We start from the raw sequence: 17,729 nt of genomic DNA, 5'->3' as shown, positions 1-17,729 counted from the left end.
TCATGATATTAAAAAGTCGACTGTTTTATTTATTTTATTTAGAGATACAGCACTGAAACAGGCCCTTCGGCCCACCGAGTCTGTGCCGACCAACAACCACCCATTTATACTAACCCTACAGTATTCCCATATTCCCTACCACCTACCTATACTAGGGGCAATTTACAATGGCCAATTTACCTATCACCTGCAAGTCTTTGGCTGTGGGAGGAAACCGGAGCACCCGGCGAAAACCCACGCGGTCACAGGGAGAACTTGCAAACTCCGCACAGGCAGTACCCAGAATCAAACCCAGGTCCCTGGAGCTGTGAGGCTGCGGTGCTAACCACTGCGCCACTGTGCTGCCCCATTTTATGTAAAAACCCATTTTATGATTTTACAGTCTTTTGATTGTGCTAATTATAATCAATTACACTTGTAGAAATTAGAGTCAGTGTTAGAGTCAGTAATTAGACAAATGTTCAGACATGCCAACTCTGGCAAATTTATTATGAGAGATTCTATTTCTGTGTAAGATTAAGCGTATCCACAATCTTGCAAGAGAGCTCTGAAATCTTGGGGCTTTTCAAAATGCATTTATCTTGGGGTAAGTTTGAAGTGAATATGATGTTCCTGTTCTCTGCTGCATGCTGTTGCCTGAGCAGCAACCAACATGTTACAGTGCTGAAAGACTGGCAGTAGAGACAGAAAGTCATCAGTGATAAAACCCTGTAGTAATAGTGCATCTGCTCAGCTCTTGAGAATTCCAAATCTTCCCAAAATCTATCTCTTCAGCCAAAATTTCCACTTCAATTCCTTGCTTGCTGTTCATTTTCCAATTGCCATCTGTAAACCATCTTAGGCTGTTTTTTCTACCTTATAGGTGTTATAGAAATTGAAGTTGTTGTTTTCCACCCGAGGTTAAACCAGAAGGTTTTTACACAGTCCACTAGTTTATTAGGAACTGAATACAATCAAAGTCAGAGTTCACTGGTCTTTCCATCATGGTTAAAGCCTCCCACCATGTATGTAACTTAGACCTGTTGAAACAAGGTTTCAAATCTGCACCGCCACAACATCAATAGTCAGTTGATAAGAGCCCCATGTGGTTTTTTTTTAGAGATACAGCACTGAAACAGGTCCTTCGGTCCACCGAGTCTGTGCCGACCATCAACCACCCATTTTTACTAATCCTACACTAATTCCATATTCCTACCACATCCCCACCTGTCCCTATATTTCCCTACCACATACCTACACTAGGGGCAATTTACAATGGCCAATTAACCTATCAACCTGCAAGTCTTTGGCATGTGGGAGGAAACCGGAGCACCCGGAGGAAATCCACGCAGACACAGGGAGAACCTGCAAACTCCACACAGGCAGTACCCAGAATTGAACCCGGGTCGCTGGAGCTGTGAGGCTGCGGTGCTAACCACTGCGCCACTGTGCCGCCACACAGGTTTGGAAGCTCCAAAGCCAATCTCAGCCTACACTAGGAGTTCTGTACCTCGCCTTAGTGCTCTCCCTATGCTAGTGAATAGGATCTGTAAAAATAGATCAAGGGTGTTGCCCCTCAGCTGGAAATTACTGGGGAGATCTTTCACACTAATTCTGCAGTTTGCACCAGAATGGAGTGCCGAGCTTCATTAAACTGTCAAGACAAGTGTAAATGAAGATTGCATTAAGTTACATCGAGTCTAGAGCATAAAAACAGGCCATTCAGCCCAACTGGTCTGTGCCAGCATTTATGCTTCACATGAGCCTCCTCCCACCTTATTTCATCTAACCCTATAAGCATATCCTTCTATTCATTTCTCCATCATGAATTATGATCTTGATCTGGAATATAGTTCCTGAAAGGGTGATGGAAGCAGATGCAATATTAACCTTTAAAACAGAATTAGATAAATACTTGAAGGGAAAATATTTACAGGGCCATGGGAACAAGCAGGAAAGTGCGACTAATTGGATATCTCCAGTGGTATCGGCACAATAGACTTATTGGCCACCTCCTGTGCTGTATCATTCTATTTTAGTGGGAGGGTGAATCCTTCTTTAACATGTGCAGGGATAACAGTTAGGATTTATTTTTATGATTTTTGTAAAGCAATTTCAGATGCAGTAATATAATTTTCTTTTAAAAAGAACTGTGATCTGTTAGGGATTAAATAAGCCACTAATGAGATTTATAAAACAAATGTCAATCTATATTGGTTTATGTTTGAAAAAAATAACTACTCATGATTTCTATACCAAATATTTTGATTCTAAGATTTGGCTCTTGATTTATGAGAGGGTGGAGGCTGACATATATGAAATTTTTCATGGCGGATACAGGGAGAGCAGACTCTTTCCTGAATGACAGAACTAATGGAATTCTTCAAAACCAGAATCATTGATACTCCATGATACATTTAAAAATTATTTTCAAAAATCATTTCCCTATAAAACACTAACTGATTTTATACAAGATAAAGTTCATTCCTCTTTTTTTTCCCAACAGGTATGCCTGATCCCCCTGGAACTCCTCATGTATTTGATGTCTCTCGTGATGGTATGACAATTACTTGGGAACCACCAATTGAAGATGGAGGCTCATCGATTGTTGGGTACATCATTGAACGCAAAGAACTAAAAGCTGACCGATGGGTGAGAACCAACAAAGTGCTTGTGACTATGACAAGATATCGTTCCACTGGTCTTATAGAAGGATTAGAATATGAGCATCGCGTGACAGCCGTGAATGCAAGATGTGTTAGCAAACCAAGCAGGCCTTCCAAATCTGCAGTTGCAATGGACCCAATAGGTAACGTGATACAATGTTTAAGTTTAACAAATTATTGTATTTCGAAATTTTTACCACAACTTCAATTTAATGTCTTCTATTTTGTTTATAAAATATTCATAATCTAATTAATAATACTTATAAGCTGTTGGTCTTGAATAAGAATGAAAGAACACCTCTCGCATCGTGTTATTACTTTTGATATGTGTAACTATTAATTATTAATTCTACATATTAGTGAAATTCTAAACAGCACTTTATCAAGTAAATTGTAACAATCATGTTGTAGAATTATATTGTCACACCTTTGATTTCCCCTGTTATTAAAGTCGATAAAAGTTTAGTGCTTATATGTAAATTGACTTCTTTAGTCAAAGTGCTTTAAATGTTTGAAATAATTTACCAAGCAAGTGAATGGAGACAAAAGCATTGAAGTGCTCAAAGTTCATATAATGCCATGTTAATGTACCAGAGGGGGGAACTTGTACAGATCATTCCTCACCCCGTTACATTTCTTATGAATAGATAGTCACATATGTTGCAATCAGCATTATAGAATATACATGCATGTCATAGAATTATATCATGGTGACAGCACAGAAGGAGGCCACTCAGCTGGATCTCCGCAAGAGCAACTCAGCTAGTCCCACTCCCTCGCCTTTACCCCATAGCCCTGCAAACTTTTTCTCTTCAGCTAATTATCCAATATCCTTTTGAAAGCCATGATATAATCTACCTCCACCACACTGTCAGGCTGTGCATTCCAGATCCTAACCATTCGCTGTGTAAAAAAAGGTTTTCTTCATGTCGCCTTTCATTCTTTTGCCATTCACCTTAAATTGATGTCCTCTGGTTTTCGATCCTTTCGCCAATGAGAACAGTTTTTCCCTATCTACTCTGTCGACACCACTCATGATTTTGAACGCCTCTATCAAATCTCCTTTCAATTTTCGCTAGTCTAAGGAGAACAGCCCCAGCTTCTCCAATCTGCGGCACAGTGGCGCAGTGGTTAGCACCGCAGCCTCACAGCTCCAGCGACCCGGGTTCACTTCTGGGTACTGCCTGTGTGGAGTTTGCAAGTTCTCCCTGTGTCTGCTTGGGTTTTCTCTGGGTGCTCCGGTTTCCTCCCACAGCCAAAAGACTTGCAGGTTGGTAGGTAAATTGGCCATTATAAATTACCCCTAGTATAGGTAGGTGGTAGGGAAATATAGGGACAGGTGGGGATGTGGTAGGAATATGGGATTAGTGTAGGATTAATATAAATGGGTGGTTGATGGTCGGCACAGACTTGGTGGGCCGAAGGGCCTGTTTCAGTGCTGTATCTCTAAAAACTAAAAAAAAACTATCCACATAACTGAAGTTCCTCAGCTCTGGAACCTTTCTCGTAAATATTTTCTGCACACTGTCTGATGCCTTCAAGTCCTTTCTAAAGTATGGAGCTGAGAACTGGGCAATGCTCCACTTGAGGCCAAATCACTGTTTTATAAAGGTTCACCATAACGTCTTTGCTTTTGTACTCTATGCCTCTATTTATAAACCCCAGGATCTCATATGCCTTATTAACTGCTTTCTGAACCTGTACTGCCATCTTCAATGATTTGGACAGTCAGCCACCTTAGTAATTCTAATTGACTGCGTCATAATTGCAATATAACATTAAATAGAAAGTACAATCCTAGCTGTTTCCATTGATTGGAGGTAAGTAAAAAGTGACACCATTAGCAACCAGAGGGGGAGGCAGTGACGTAGTGATAGTGTCACTGGACTAGTACACAGAGGCCCAGGCTAATGCCTGGGACATGGATTCAAATCCCATCACGGCAGCTGGTGAAAATTGAATTCAGTTAATAAAAAACCTGGAATTAAAAAGCTAGTCTAATGGCTAATCTTTGTAAAATCCCATCTGGTTCACTAATGTCCTTTAGGACAAGAAATCTGCCGTCCTCACCTGGTCTGGCCTACATGTGACTGTGGTTGACTCTTAAATGTCCTCTGAAATGGCCACTCAGTTCAAAGGCAGTTAGGAATGGGTAGTAAATGCTGGCCTAGCCAGCGATGCTCACATCCCACGAACAAATTAAAAAAACAGAATTTAGTCCAAAAATAATAAAAATTAGCACTTACAGGCTAATATTTATATAGTGCATCAACCAATATGAACATCTATTTTTGCATATGTAAAAATATGCAATATAAGCTTGGACAACATGCATACAAAATCCTGACAACTGAGCAAATTTCAAAAGTACTCTATAAACTATATCTTCCAATTGTTACACCCTATTTGCCTTTTTCCTTATTGTGCTTTATTTTCTTCTGCTGACATTCTGCTTTCTTCTGAAGGCATTAGTCAGGATTTACCTCTGCTGTGCCACACAAAATCAGGTATGGTGGTAAATAATCAAAGAAAATGTTCTTGGGAAGCCTGTGACCACATCTCCAGCCCTGCCAGTACTGCTTTTGATTTTCCTCTGCCCAGGTTGGGAAAACAGCTGATCATCTCTTCACTGTCCCAGCATGTGCTAATGATAGTGAGGCATATTTCCCTCCTTTTTGATACCATCACCAACCCCAAGAATTACTATAAACGGGGTAGCAGTCCACTCTATGATACTAGTGGAAGACATACTGAAGTCCTAAGTGATGGGTACCTCTCCCTCTTCAGGAAATTATATTTTTAGGCCTCAGCTCTAAGAGACCTAAACGGTATTGTTCAGATTTTCTTTACTCTCTTTATGACTTCACTCTCCCCTTTAAGTAGGCTGTCTACTTTTCAAGTGCGAGAGTGGGTGTACTGCTGCAGCAATGCTGCATTTTCCTCCATGGTAGTATCACGCTCTCTCATCCTGCTTAGATAGACAGCAATGGCCAAGTAAAATTGATAGGGGTCATGACAGGTACAGATGACAGATAGAGGTACTTCTTGACCCTTCTCTGGCAGTAAGCCCACCTTGAAGGAAAATCCAGGCCTGTATCTCTTTGCTAGGCAATGGTTCCAGGGCCAATTGGTCACTTTCCAGTGGTTTATCCAATTGGTTATTATTTGGATGTGTACTTTGACAGTGACTACTACAGGCTATTTGACTGAGGCGAACCTCAACCCATTCTCACCAAGCATACACACGGCAGTGATAGCGATCAAGAAGGGGATCCCAGGCTGATTTTCTCCTCCCAAGCCAAGAGTGCTGAGGTTAAATGCAGTACCTTGCTGCAAATTTAACTGACATCAACTAACTTAACACAAACCAGGGATTAAACCTCAATTTTTTCTAGTTGCCTCAGTTGCTCACAACTTCAAACCACGCAGCACCTTGTTAAACTTTATTTTAATTATACTACTTACATTAAAAAATGTATTGTTAATTTATTATATTCTCTAGATCCACCTGGCAAACCACAGAATCCAAGAGTTACAGACACAACAAGAACATCTGTATCCCTTGCTTGGAGTCCACCAGAAGAAGAAGGAGGTTCCAAGGTCACAGGCTACCTTATTGAGATGCAGAAAGTTGACCAGTATGAATGGACTAAGTGCAATACTACTCCAACAAAAATCTGTGAATACACCCTGACTCACATGCCACAGGGAGCTGAATACAGGTTCCGTCTTATAGCAGTTAATGCTGGTGGTCCTGGTGAGCCTGCTGATGTGCCAGGAACTGTTAAAGTCACGGAAATGCTAGGTGAGAAATGCTGAAATTGTAATGTTTCATCTCATGTTATGCTATGCCCAATTTTAGGCTCTGTTATGACCCATTAATTAACAGCCACGTCTGTTGAATTGTACAGTGGACATTCACAGTTGTCAGCCATCCAAAACTGCCAACCATCAATCTGAAAAAGAACCTCCATCCTATGATGCACTTGTTCCAATAAGATTTCTGTTTCCTCATTGGCACCCAATTGCTGAAATTACTCCATGACAACATCTTGAACGTCAATGATTTTCATTTGTCATTGGTAAAAAGGCTTTTAAATGCTATTTCTCATCCTTCAGCGGTTGAGCCCTCAATGATGAAAGTAGAGGTGGTGCCAAGCACACACTATTACAGCTCTGCCCAATTCATGCCTGAATGGGGCTCAAGTTAGAAATTGGAACTGTTATGTTTTGTTCTGACTTGTTTTATGATATAGGTATACTGAGTTGTGGGATGATTTTTTTTTAAATAAAGTTGAATTTCTTTTCAGAATATCCTGATTATGAACTTGACCAACAATACCTTGAAGGTCTGATTGTAAGACAAGGTGGAGTCATCAAATTAACAGTGCCCATAAAAGGCAAACCTATTCCTATCTGCAAATGGACAAAGGAAGGTCATGATATCAGCATGCGTGCAATGATTGCAACTTCTGAGACCCACACTGAACTTGTGATAAAGGAATCAGACAGAGAAGATTCAGGCACTTATGACTTGATTCTAGAAAACAAATGTGGCAAAAAGATAGCATACATTAAGGTGAAAGTGATTGGAAATCCAGATCCTCCACAAGGACCACTTGAATTTGATGACATTCAAGCTCGTTCTGTCAGAGTAAGTTGGAGACCTACAGCTGATGATGGTGGATCTGATATCATTGGATATATTGTTGAGAGACGTGAGGTACCCAAAACTGCCTGGTACACTGTTGATTCCAGAGTAAGGGGGAATTCCATTGTTGTTAAAGGCTTGAAGGAAAATGTGGAATATCACTTCCGTGTCTCTGCTGAAAACCGGTTTGGCATTAGTAAACCTCTAAAATCAGAAGAGCCAGTTGTACCAAAGACACCACTAAGTAAGTAGGACATTGTTCAGTGTAGTTTTAAATAAAGGCTACATTGTCTTACCCTTTGAATTTAATTGCTTATTTTTTCACGTACAGTAGCTAATTCATTTCTGTTATTCTAGATCCACCTGAGCCACCAAGCAATCCACCAGAAATACTGGATGTCACCAAAAGTTCTGTCAGCCTCTGCTGGTCAAGGCCAAGGGATGATGGTGGATCACGTGTCACTGGCTATTTTATTGATCGCAAAGAGTCTACTACAGATAAATGGGTGCGACAAAACAAGACCCATATTACCACAACAATGTATACTGTTACTGGACTTGTTCCAGATGCTGAGTATCAATTCCGTATTATGGCACAGAATGACATAGGTCTTAGTGATCCAAGCCCACCATCTGATGTTGTCCATTGCAAGGATCCTTTTGGTATGTTTTACTGTATCTATACAAACCCATTTTGTGAATATGCAATTTGTAAATGCCATTTGAACTGTAGTGCAATTGCTATATATTAATGATGTGCCTCATTATCAACTTCATTATATTAAAGTTAATATAATTCTAAAAATTATTTTTCACAGATAAACCAAGCCAACCTGGAGAGATTGAGATTATTTCTGTCATGAAGGATAGTATCACTATAGAGTGGGAGCGCCCTGAATGTGATGGTGGCAAGGACATTATTGGTTACTGGATTGAATATCGTCAGTCTGGTGATAGCGCATGGAAGAAATGTAACAAAGAACGAATAAAAGACAGACAGTTTACACAGGGTGGCCTTCTGGAAGCCACAGAATATGAATTCAGAATCTTTGCAGAGAATGAGACTGGTGTCAGCAGGCCTCGTAGAACCGTTATGGCAATCAAGACTAAATTGACATGTATGTATTTTTATATGTGTTTTAATTTTTTTTTGTGTTGTAAGAAATGACTCTTGCTCATGCTTCTTTTTTTCTTACCAACAGCTGGAGAAGAACCATGTGTTAAACGAGAAATTAGTGAAGTTATTGCTAAGCTAGGTGAGCCAGCCAAGCTGACCTGCCAGATTACTGGCAGACCACTTCCTGAAATCAGGTGGTACCATTTTGGAAAAGAATTACAACAAAGCCGCAAGTACAAAATTAGTTCAGATGGACGTAATCATTCAGTTACCATTATAACAGAAGATCAGGATGATGAAGGTGTGTATACATGCAAGGCTACAAATGATGTTGGAGAAACTGAAGTCAGTGGTAAAGTATTGCTCGAGGCTGCCCCACAATTCCACCCTGGATTCCCATTAAAAGAGCAATATGTTGTAGGTGTTGGTACAAGTCTTCGCATCCACGTTGTATACATTGGGCGTCCTGTGCCTACTATTCGTTGGTTCCATGGAAAGAAACCCTTGACAGATTCAGATAATGTTTCAATAGAAAACACGGAGCACTATACTCACCTTGTAGTGAGAAATATCCGACGAAAGAGCCATGCTGGAAAATATAAAGTACAGCTTAGCAATGCATTTGGAACAGTTGATACAGCTTTTAACGTAGAAATCCAAGGTAATATATGGGTAGTTTTATTGCAACTATTGCTAGCTATTTTCACTCAAACAGTATATCTAATACAATCTACATTTATATATAGATAAACCAGATATGCCTGAAGGACCAATAGTAGTTGATGCTTTGCTGAAGAATTCTGCAGTAATCAGTTGGAAACCACCACTAGATGACGGAGGTGCTTTGATTACCAACTACATTGTAGAAAAACATGAAGCCAAGGAAGGTGAAAAATGGCATCTTGTATCATCCTCTATCGCTGGCACATCTTGTAGAATTGTAAATCTCATTGACAGTGCTGGCTATTACTTCCGTGTTTCTGCTCAAAATCAGTTTGGTGTCAGTGAGCCATTGGAAGTTTCCTCTGTTGTCATCATCAAGAGTCCATTTGGTAAGTGTCTACATAAATTAAGTGGTTACTTGTCTACTATCTTGCTGTATTTTGAATGATAATATATATTCTTTTTCTGCCCTATAGAGAAGCCTGGGAAACCAGCCAAGCCTGTTGTAACTGCAGTCACAAAGAACTCTTGTGTGGTTTCATGGAAGCCACCTGCCAGTGATGGCGGTGCAAAGATTAGAAACTATTACCTTGAGAAACGAGAGAAGAAGCAGAATAAATGGATTGCTGCAACATCTGATGAAATACATGAAACAGTTTACTCTGTGAGAGGCCTTATTGAGGGCTTAGAGTATGAGTTCCGTGTCAAATGTGAAAACCTTGGTGGTGAGAGTGACTGGAGTGAATTATCTGATCCTGTTGTTCCAATGTCTGATGTACCTATCACAGCACCACAGTTCAAGGAAGAAATCCGCAACTTGAGTGTGAAATATAAGGGTAATGCCACTTTTGTTTGCAAGATTACTGGTCATCCTAAACCTGTAGTGAAATGGTTTAAACAAGGAAAAGAAATTGAGCCTGATGGTGAAAAGATAAAGATCCAGGAATTTAAGGGAGGCTACCACCAGTTGGTAATTACTAACGTCACAGGAGAAGATGCCTCTGTTTATCAAGTCAGAGCAGTCAATCAAGGAGGTTCCATTTCATCAACAGTCTCTTTGGATGTTGACGGTGTGTATCATATAGTAATTACTTAAACATGTTTTATAATAATTGAGAGGGTATATTTCTACATAATTTGGAATGTGATTGGTTTTGGGGTAGTACAAAATGGGTGAATCATCAGCCTGTTTTATGAGCCCCCCAATCTTTTTTTTACAGCGATTTACTTTTTCATTGAAGTCAATGGAAAAAAATAAATCGGGTGTGTTGCAAAATGAGCTGTTGATTCAGTATTGCCCATTTTCACTACCTGAAGACCAACTTCACCCCTGTTAAGTTCACTGCTTTACATTAACTTGCTGTCTTTCAATATTTATATTTATTTTTAAAACTTTTTTTTTGTTTCTAGTTCCTGCCAAGATTCATCTACCCAAACATTTGGAAGGCATGGGTGCAGTTCATGCTCTCCGTGGTGAAATAATAAGCATTAAAATTCCTTTCAGTGGCAGACCTGATCCTGTAATCACATGGCAGAAGGGCCAAGATCTTATCGATAATAACGGTCACTACCAAGTAATTGTGACAAGATCATTTACATCTCTTGTGTTCCCTAATGGAGTTGACAGGAAAGATGCTGGTTTCTATGTTGTATGTGCCAAGAACAGATTTGGCATCGATCAACAAACAGTTGAACTGGATGTGGCTGATGTACCTGATGTACCAAGAGGAATTCAAGTCAGTGACATTACACGTGATTCTGTTGTTTTAACATGGAATCCTCCAGCTAATGATGGTGGAAGCAGAGTCATTAACTATATTATTGAAAAATGTGCGACAACAGCAGAGATGTGGATACGTGTTGCACAGTCACGTGATACGCATTACACTGTTGTGAATCTCTTCGGCAAGACCAGCTACCAGTTCCGTGTGATTGCTGAGAACAAGTTTGGCCAGAGCCAGCCATCAGAGCCAACTGGTCCTATAGTCACTAAAGAAGATAAGACAAGAGTTCTGAACTATGATGAAGAGGTTGATGAATCGATCGATGTTACCAAAGGCAAAGCTGCGCATTCTACTATAAAAGAACTTCACAGTCAATATACACTTGCTGAAGAGCTGGGACGTGGACAATTTAGTATTGTTCATCGGTGTATTGAAAATATCAGTAAGAAAACATACATGGCAAAGTTTGTTAAAATAAAGGGTGCTGATCAGGTGCTGGTCAAGAAAGAGATTGAAATTCTCAATATTGCTAGGCATAGGAATATCCTTCGGCTACATGAATCATTTGAGAGCCTTGAAGAACTGGTCATGATCTTTGAGTTCATTTCAGGCCAAGATATCTTTGAGCGCATTAATACAACTAACTTTGAGCTAAATGAAAGGGAAATTATCATCTACACTCGCCAGATCTGTGAAGCACTTGAGTTTCTACACAGTCAGAATATAGGCCATTTTGATATCAGACCAGAAAATATAATTTACAACACAAGAAAGAGCACTGTTCTTAAGATTATTGAACTTGGGCAGGCCAGGCAACTCAAACCTGGTGATAATATTAGAATCCAGTTCACTGCTGCAGAGTATGCAGCACCTGAACTACATCAGCATGATATGGTTAATGCAGCTACTGACATGTGGTCAGTGGGTGTACTTGTGTATGTACTTCTTAGTGGTCTGAATCCATTTATTGCTGAAACAAACCAACAGATTATTGAGAATATTACTAGGGCGGAGTACAGCTTTGAGGATGAAGCTTTCAAAGATGTCACCACTGAAGCTTTAGACTTCATCGATCGCCTTTTGGTCAAAGAAAGGAAGGCTCGGATGACAGCTGCTGAGGCTCTTGAACATCCGTGGTTGAAACAGAAGACAGAAAAAATGAGCACCAAAGTGATTAAGACTTTGAGACACAGAAGATACTATCAGACCCGAGTTAAGAAAGAAATTAATGTTGTTGTTTCTGTTGCTCGAATTTCTTCTGGTGGAGCTGTTAGAGCTGAAAGGGGAGTTACAGTTGCCAAAGTTAAGATAGCTCCAATTGAAATTGGTCCACTTACTGGGCAAATTATGCATGCTTCTGCTGAAGAAGGTGGTCATGTTAGGTATTCCTGCAGGATAGAAAATTATGATCAATCTACCGAAGTCACTTGGTACTTTGGCGTCAGGCAACTGGAATGCAGTGACAAATATGAAATTACCTACCAAAATGGTTTGGCAACAATGTATGTTAAAGACATAAACAAGACAGATAACGGTACTTATAGATGCAAAGTAGTAAATGACTATGGTGAAGATAGCTCCTACGCAGAACTTTTTGTGAATAGTGTCAGAGAAATTCGTAAATTCTATATGGAACGCACTGTAAAGAAAGTGAAACGTAAAGTGGATGCTATGAGACTCCTCGAGAGGCCACCAGAGTTTACTTTGCCTTTGTACAAGCGTTCTGCATATATTGGAGAAGATGTCAGATTTGGTGTTACAATAACAGTTCACCCTGAACCACAAGTAACTTGGTTGAAATCTGGACAGAAGATCAAACCTGGTGAAGATGAGAAAAAATATACTTTTATATCTGACAAAGGCCTCTATCAAATGATCATCCACAAACTAACAACTGATGATGATGCTGAATATACAGTAATAGCTCGCAATAAATATGGTGAGGACAGCTGCAAAGCCAAATTAACAGTATTACCTCACCCACCTGCAGCAGACAACACTTTGAGACCAATGTTTAAGCGTTTGTTGGCAAATGCAGAATGCATGGAAGGCCAAAGCGTTCGTTTTGAATGTAGGGTGTCTGGCATACCACCTCCTGCTCTGAAATGGGATAAAGATGGACAGGCTTTGGCATTAGGTCTAAATATTGAAATTGTCCATGAAGGTTTAGACTACTATGTTTTGCACATAAGGGATACTTTGCCAGAGGACTCCGGCATTTACAGGATTACTGCTACCAACAGTGCTGGATCTGCGAGCTGCCAGGCCTATCTAAAAGTTGAACGCATGACCTACGTTAAGCGTCAGTATGAGAGTGAGGAGGAACGGCAGCTACATGTTCAGAAACAAATTAATAAAACGATGAGAATGGCTGAAATTCTTGCAAATGTTGAAACAGTTCCACTGACAGCAGTGGCAAAAGAAGCTCTGCGAGAAGCTGCAATAATGTACAAACCAGCTATCAGCACCAAAAACGTAAAAGGTGAATATGAAATTTCAAGGGAAGTGAAACAAAAGGAAGAAAAGAGACTTCGTATGCCTTATGATATTCCAGAACCTCGTGTGCATACAGCAAGTGCAATTGAAGAGAACCAAGATATTAAACAGTTTGTGCCTTTCTCTGACATGAAATGGTACAGAAAACTGCGAGACCACTATGAAATGCCAGCACCAATGGAGAGAATTGTAACAAAACGACCAAAACGAATCCGTCTCTCAAGATGGGAACAGTTTTATGTCATGCCTTTGCCACGCTTTACTGATCAGTATAAACCCAAATGGCGCATACCAAAAATGTCGCAAGATGATCTTGAAACAGTTAGACCAGCTCGAAGGCGCACACCATCTCCTGAGTATGAAATATATTACAGACCAAGAAGGAGATCACTTGGTGATTTGTCAGATGACGAATTACTCCGCCCCGTTGATGACTACCTTTCAATGAAGAGAATAGAAGAGGAAAGATTACGCCTTGAGGAGGAACTTGAATTAGGATTTTCTGCTTCACCTCCAAGCCGCAGCCCTCAACGTTTTGAGCTATCAGCGCTTCAGTATAAATCACAACAGACAAAGTTAGCTACAGCGGAAGAGAAGGAAAAATATGGCAAATACCAAAAATATCACATCCCTTCCAAATATGAAGCTGGCCCAAGTTTTATAGATCTCCGGCAGCGTCATGACAAAGCCGTTTATAGAGCACATAAGCAAAGGCAAAGAATGATAGAAGACAGAGAAGATGAAGAGCTGCTTCGCCCAATTGCGACAGTCCAGAGATTGTCCGCCTACCAAAAAGAACTTGAGTATATGGAACGTGAGGAAAAAACAAGAATCAAAAGTAGACGAGAAAGAGAGGTTTTCTTGACAAAATCAGAAGAGGAAGAACAAACCATCGAAGCTAAGGAATATGTTCGCAGAGAATCTCCACCTGTCTCGAGGCTTCTTAGGAGAAGAAGATCACTCTCCCCAACTTACATTGAATTGATGCGACCTGTATCTGAACTAATCAGATCTCAACCACGCCCTGCAGAATTTGAAAGTGAAGGCTTAGAAAGACGATCACCCACACCAGAGAGAACACGTCCCCGTTCACCAAGTCCTGTATCTCGAGACAGCTCACTCTCACGCTTTGAAAGGACTGCTAGGTTTGACATCTTTTCACGGTATGAATCAATGAAAACTGCTCTAAAGACTCAGAAGACTACAGAAGGAAAGTATGAAGTTATTACTCAGCAGCCTTTCAGCCTTGACCATAGTCCACGTATAACTTTGAGAATGCGTTCTCACCGCATTCCTTGTGGTCAAAATACCAGATTTACTCTAAATGTTCTGTCCAAGCCAAAAGCTGAAATTCGTTGGTACCACAACGGTAGAGAAATTCAAGAGGGCGACAAGTATCACTTTACTGATATGAATGGTGTCCTAACACTGGAAATTCTGGATTGCCAAACTGAAGATAGTGGAACCTATCGTGTTGTTAGTTCTAATCACAAAGGAGAGGCTTCTGACTATGCAACACTGGATATTACAGGAGGTGACTATTTTACCTACCTATCTCGCCGTAAAGATGAGGAGCAACCAAAATTAATTGTACCTGAACTGACAAGGACTGATTTTTACCAAATCTCTACAATCAGAAAAGCAACAGAAATTGAAGAGGTCAGTGAGGTGAAAGAAACTAAAACAAAAGAGTCAGAAGTAAAGGAATCAATGCGTTCTGAAATGTATGCTTCAAAAGAAAAATCATTTCATGCAGCCAAGAAAACTCTCCCAGCCAAAATAGTAACAAAACCACAGTCAGTCACAGTAGTAGAAGGAGAATCCGTTAGATTTTCCTGTGGCTATGACGGTGAGCCAACACCCACTGTCACATGGATGCATGCAGGGAGAAAAATTACATCCTCCAAACGCCTGTTTATTCTAACAACACAGTATAAATCTACCTTTACAATTTCATCAGTTCAATCTTCTGATGAAGGAAGCTATACAGTAGTGGTAGAAAATTCTCAAGGAAGACAAGAAGCACAGTTTACTCTGACTATCCGAAAAACTGGAGCAAAAGAACTAGGAATTGTAGCAACACCAATGGTAAAGACCCCTGAACCCCGTGCAAAGTCTTCCGAGGCAATGAAGACTCCCAAGAGAGTCAAATCACCAGAACTAGCCACTTCTCTTCCAAGAGTTAAGTCACCCCCAACTCTCAGAACACCTACAGCAGAACGAGTAGAGATCCCTGCAAGTGCTCCACCTAAGATTTCTCAAGAATTGAAAGCAGAAGTTGCTGAAGATGGTATAGTAAAACTGACATGCACAGTTGAAAGCACAGTTCTGAATGTGAAAGAATTGGCTTGGTTCAAAGATGGACGTAAAATAAAGGAAAATAGTCACTACAGATTGGAATATGCTGCAAATGGTGTCTACAACCTCAGTATTCATGGAATTAATGCAACTGACGAAGGAGAATACACTTGTGAAATCACTGGTGAAGGAGGTGTTTCCAAAACCACTTTTTCCTTGGTTGGACAAGTATTCAAAAGCATTGTCACCAAAGTGGCCAAGATAACTGAATCAAAAGCAACTGTTCAGAAAAAAGCTTCTAAATCATATGGAAAAACAGAAGTAGTTCAGGAACAAATTGTGAAAAAAGAACTTAAAACATCACTCACAGAAATTACAGCCACACGAGTACAAATAACTGCAGTAGATGGTCAGAAGGCAATACTTAAGGCCAACATACCAAATGCTTCCAATGTGAAATGGGTCTCAAATGGTATGGAGATGACCAATTCAGAAGATTATAGATATGGTATATCTGGAAATGACCACACTTTAACCATCAAAAAGATCAGTTTCAGAGATGAAGGCGCAGTCACCTGTGAAGCAAAAACTGAGCATGGAATAGTTAAATGTCAATTTGATTTAACAGTTAAACAAAAACAATCAAATGCTCCAACTTTTATTGCACAGCCCAAGTCCCAAAATGTAAATGAAAGACAAAATGTGGCATTTACTTGTGAAATATCAGGAGATCCTTCTCCAGAGGTTGAATGGCTGAAAGACAATCATCCTGTAAGTACTTTATTAATTTAACCTTGCTGTTCATTTATCCTGTTGTTTAAATAAAAAATTTTTAGCATCTTCTTTGGCTTATAATGAAAAGAAACTTGTTTCATATTTCAGATTGCAATCTCAAGAAACTTGAAAGTGAATCGTTTGAAAAACAAGTACACCCTAGAAATTCTAAATGCAGCAGTCTCAGACAGTGGAAAATATACAGTAACAGCAAAGAATTTCCATGGACAGTGTTCTGCAACAGCCTCTTTAATTGTACTAAGTATGTTATTGCCTTAAATTAATTATTGCACTTGTTATTATGAACTTTGCATTTTCTGTACATCTGATTTAAGTTGACATTTTATTGAACCTGAATTTGAGTTTCTCAAGTACAATGAAAAACAAAAGTCTGGCAATTAATTGAATAATTTAAACATTAATTTATATTTTTACAATATAAACTAGATGCAGATGTTTCAATGTTTTCTTTGGTCAATTAGCAAATGCTGTATGACACATTCAAGTAGGACCCACATTTTGATCTTTATAAAACAATTTTACCTTTGCAGTATGTCAAAAGTGAGACTATTTATGCATCATATCTGTTTGCTATGCTCCACAGCTCTAATTGAAGAACCTGCTAAAATGGTAGTTCTGGAGACTGGTGCTTCTGCAAGCATGCAGGAACATTTCACTTCCAAGATAATGCAAATGACCAAGCAAGAGGCCAGCAGCAGCATGTCCGAAGTTAAATTTGCCAGCATGTCTTCGAGTAGCATGTCATCTTTCAAAGAATCAAAGTTATCAATGAGCTCCAGCTCTTTTATGGAGCATTCCAGTATGAGTCAATTGGAAGCAAGTACTGGCAAAATGATAACTGGTAGTATTAAAGGTGATATTGAGTCATTACTAAAACATTAAAAATGACTTTTTTGATTAATCGCATCCAATTGTACCAATATAATAGGCAAAAATCTAACTTGTTTACTGTATTTTTTTCAGGGTCTTCTCCTAAAATTGAAGCTTTACCATCAGATATCACCATTGAGAAAGGAAAGGTTCTAACAGTGGCATGTGCCTTCTCAAGTGATCCTATGCCTGAAGTAAAATGGTCACGTGGGGGAAGACCTCTTTCTGATGAAGAAGACAGTGGCAGATTCCACATTGAAACAACAGATGATCTAACAACACTCATTATCACAGGTGTCAAAGAAAATGATGCAGGACGCTACACTCTAAGACTCACAAATGAATTTGGATCAGATTCTGCCACTGTAAATATTAAAATTAGATCAATTTAAAGATTTGAATCTGCTGACACATTTTAAACTAAACTTCAAAATTGATAGATACCGTAATTGTTATGAACATGAATTTCT

At 39.6% G+C, this 17,729-nt stretch overlaps 1 protein-coding gene across 1 annotated transcript in view; it reads left to right on the top strand.

The window, feature by feature from the left end:
- The window catches only part of LOC137372387 (titin-like), a 425,393-nt gene extending 407,664 nt beyond the window's left edge, over positions 1 to 17,729 (top strand). The window contains exons 274-285 of the mRNA XM_068036276.1: positions 2,486 to 2,788; positions 6,148 to 6,450; positions 6,956 to 7,540; positions 7,654 to 7,959; positions 8,115 to 8,414; positions 8,499 to 9,074; positions 9,160 to 9,465; positions 9,553 to 10,146; positions 10,487 to 16,365; positions 16,477 to 16,630; positions 16,973 to 17,242; positions 17,353 to 17,729. Coding sequence (XP_067892377.1) covers positions 2,486 to 2,788; positions 6,148 to 6,450; positions 6,956 to 7,540; positions 7,654 to 7,959; positions 8,115 to 8,414; positions 8,499 to 9,074; positions 9,160 to 9,465; positions 9,553 to 10,146; positions 10,487 to 16,365; positions 16,477 to 16,630; positions 16,973 to 17,242; positions 17,353 to 17,651 — 9,875 coding nt within the window. The 3' untranslated portion in view covers positions 17,652 to 17,729. The remainder of the gene's footprint in view (positions 1 to 2,485; positions 2,789 to 6,147; positions 6,451 to 6,955; positions 7,541 to 7,653; positions 7,960 to 8,114; positions 8,415 to 8,498; positions 9,075 to 9,159; positions 9,466 to 9,552; positions 10,147 to 10,486; positions 16,366 to 16,476; positions 16,631 to 16,972; positions 17,243 to 17,352) is intronic.

Source organism: Heterodontus francisci, chromosome 7 (assembly GCF_036365525.1).
Source record: "Heterodontus francisci isolate sHetFra1 chromosome 7, sHetFra1.hap1, whole genome shotgun sequence".
NCBI lineage: Eukaryota > Metazoa > Chordata > Chondrichthyes > Heterodontiformes > Heterodontidae > Heterodontus > Heterodontus francisci.
Note: the sequence above shows the minus strand (reverse complement) of the source record. Positions and strands in the feature narration are given on the sequence as shown.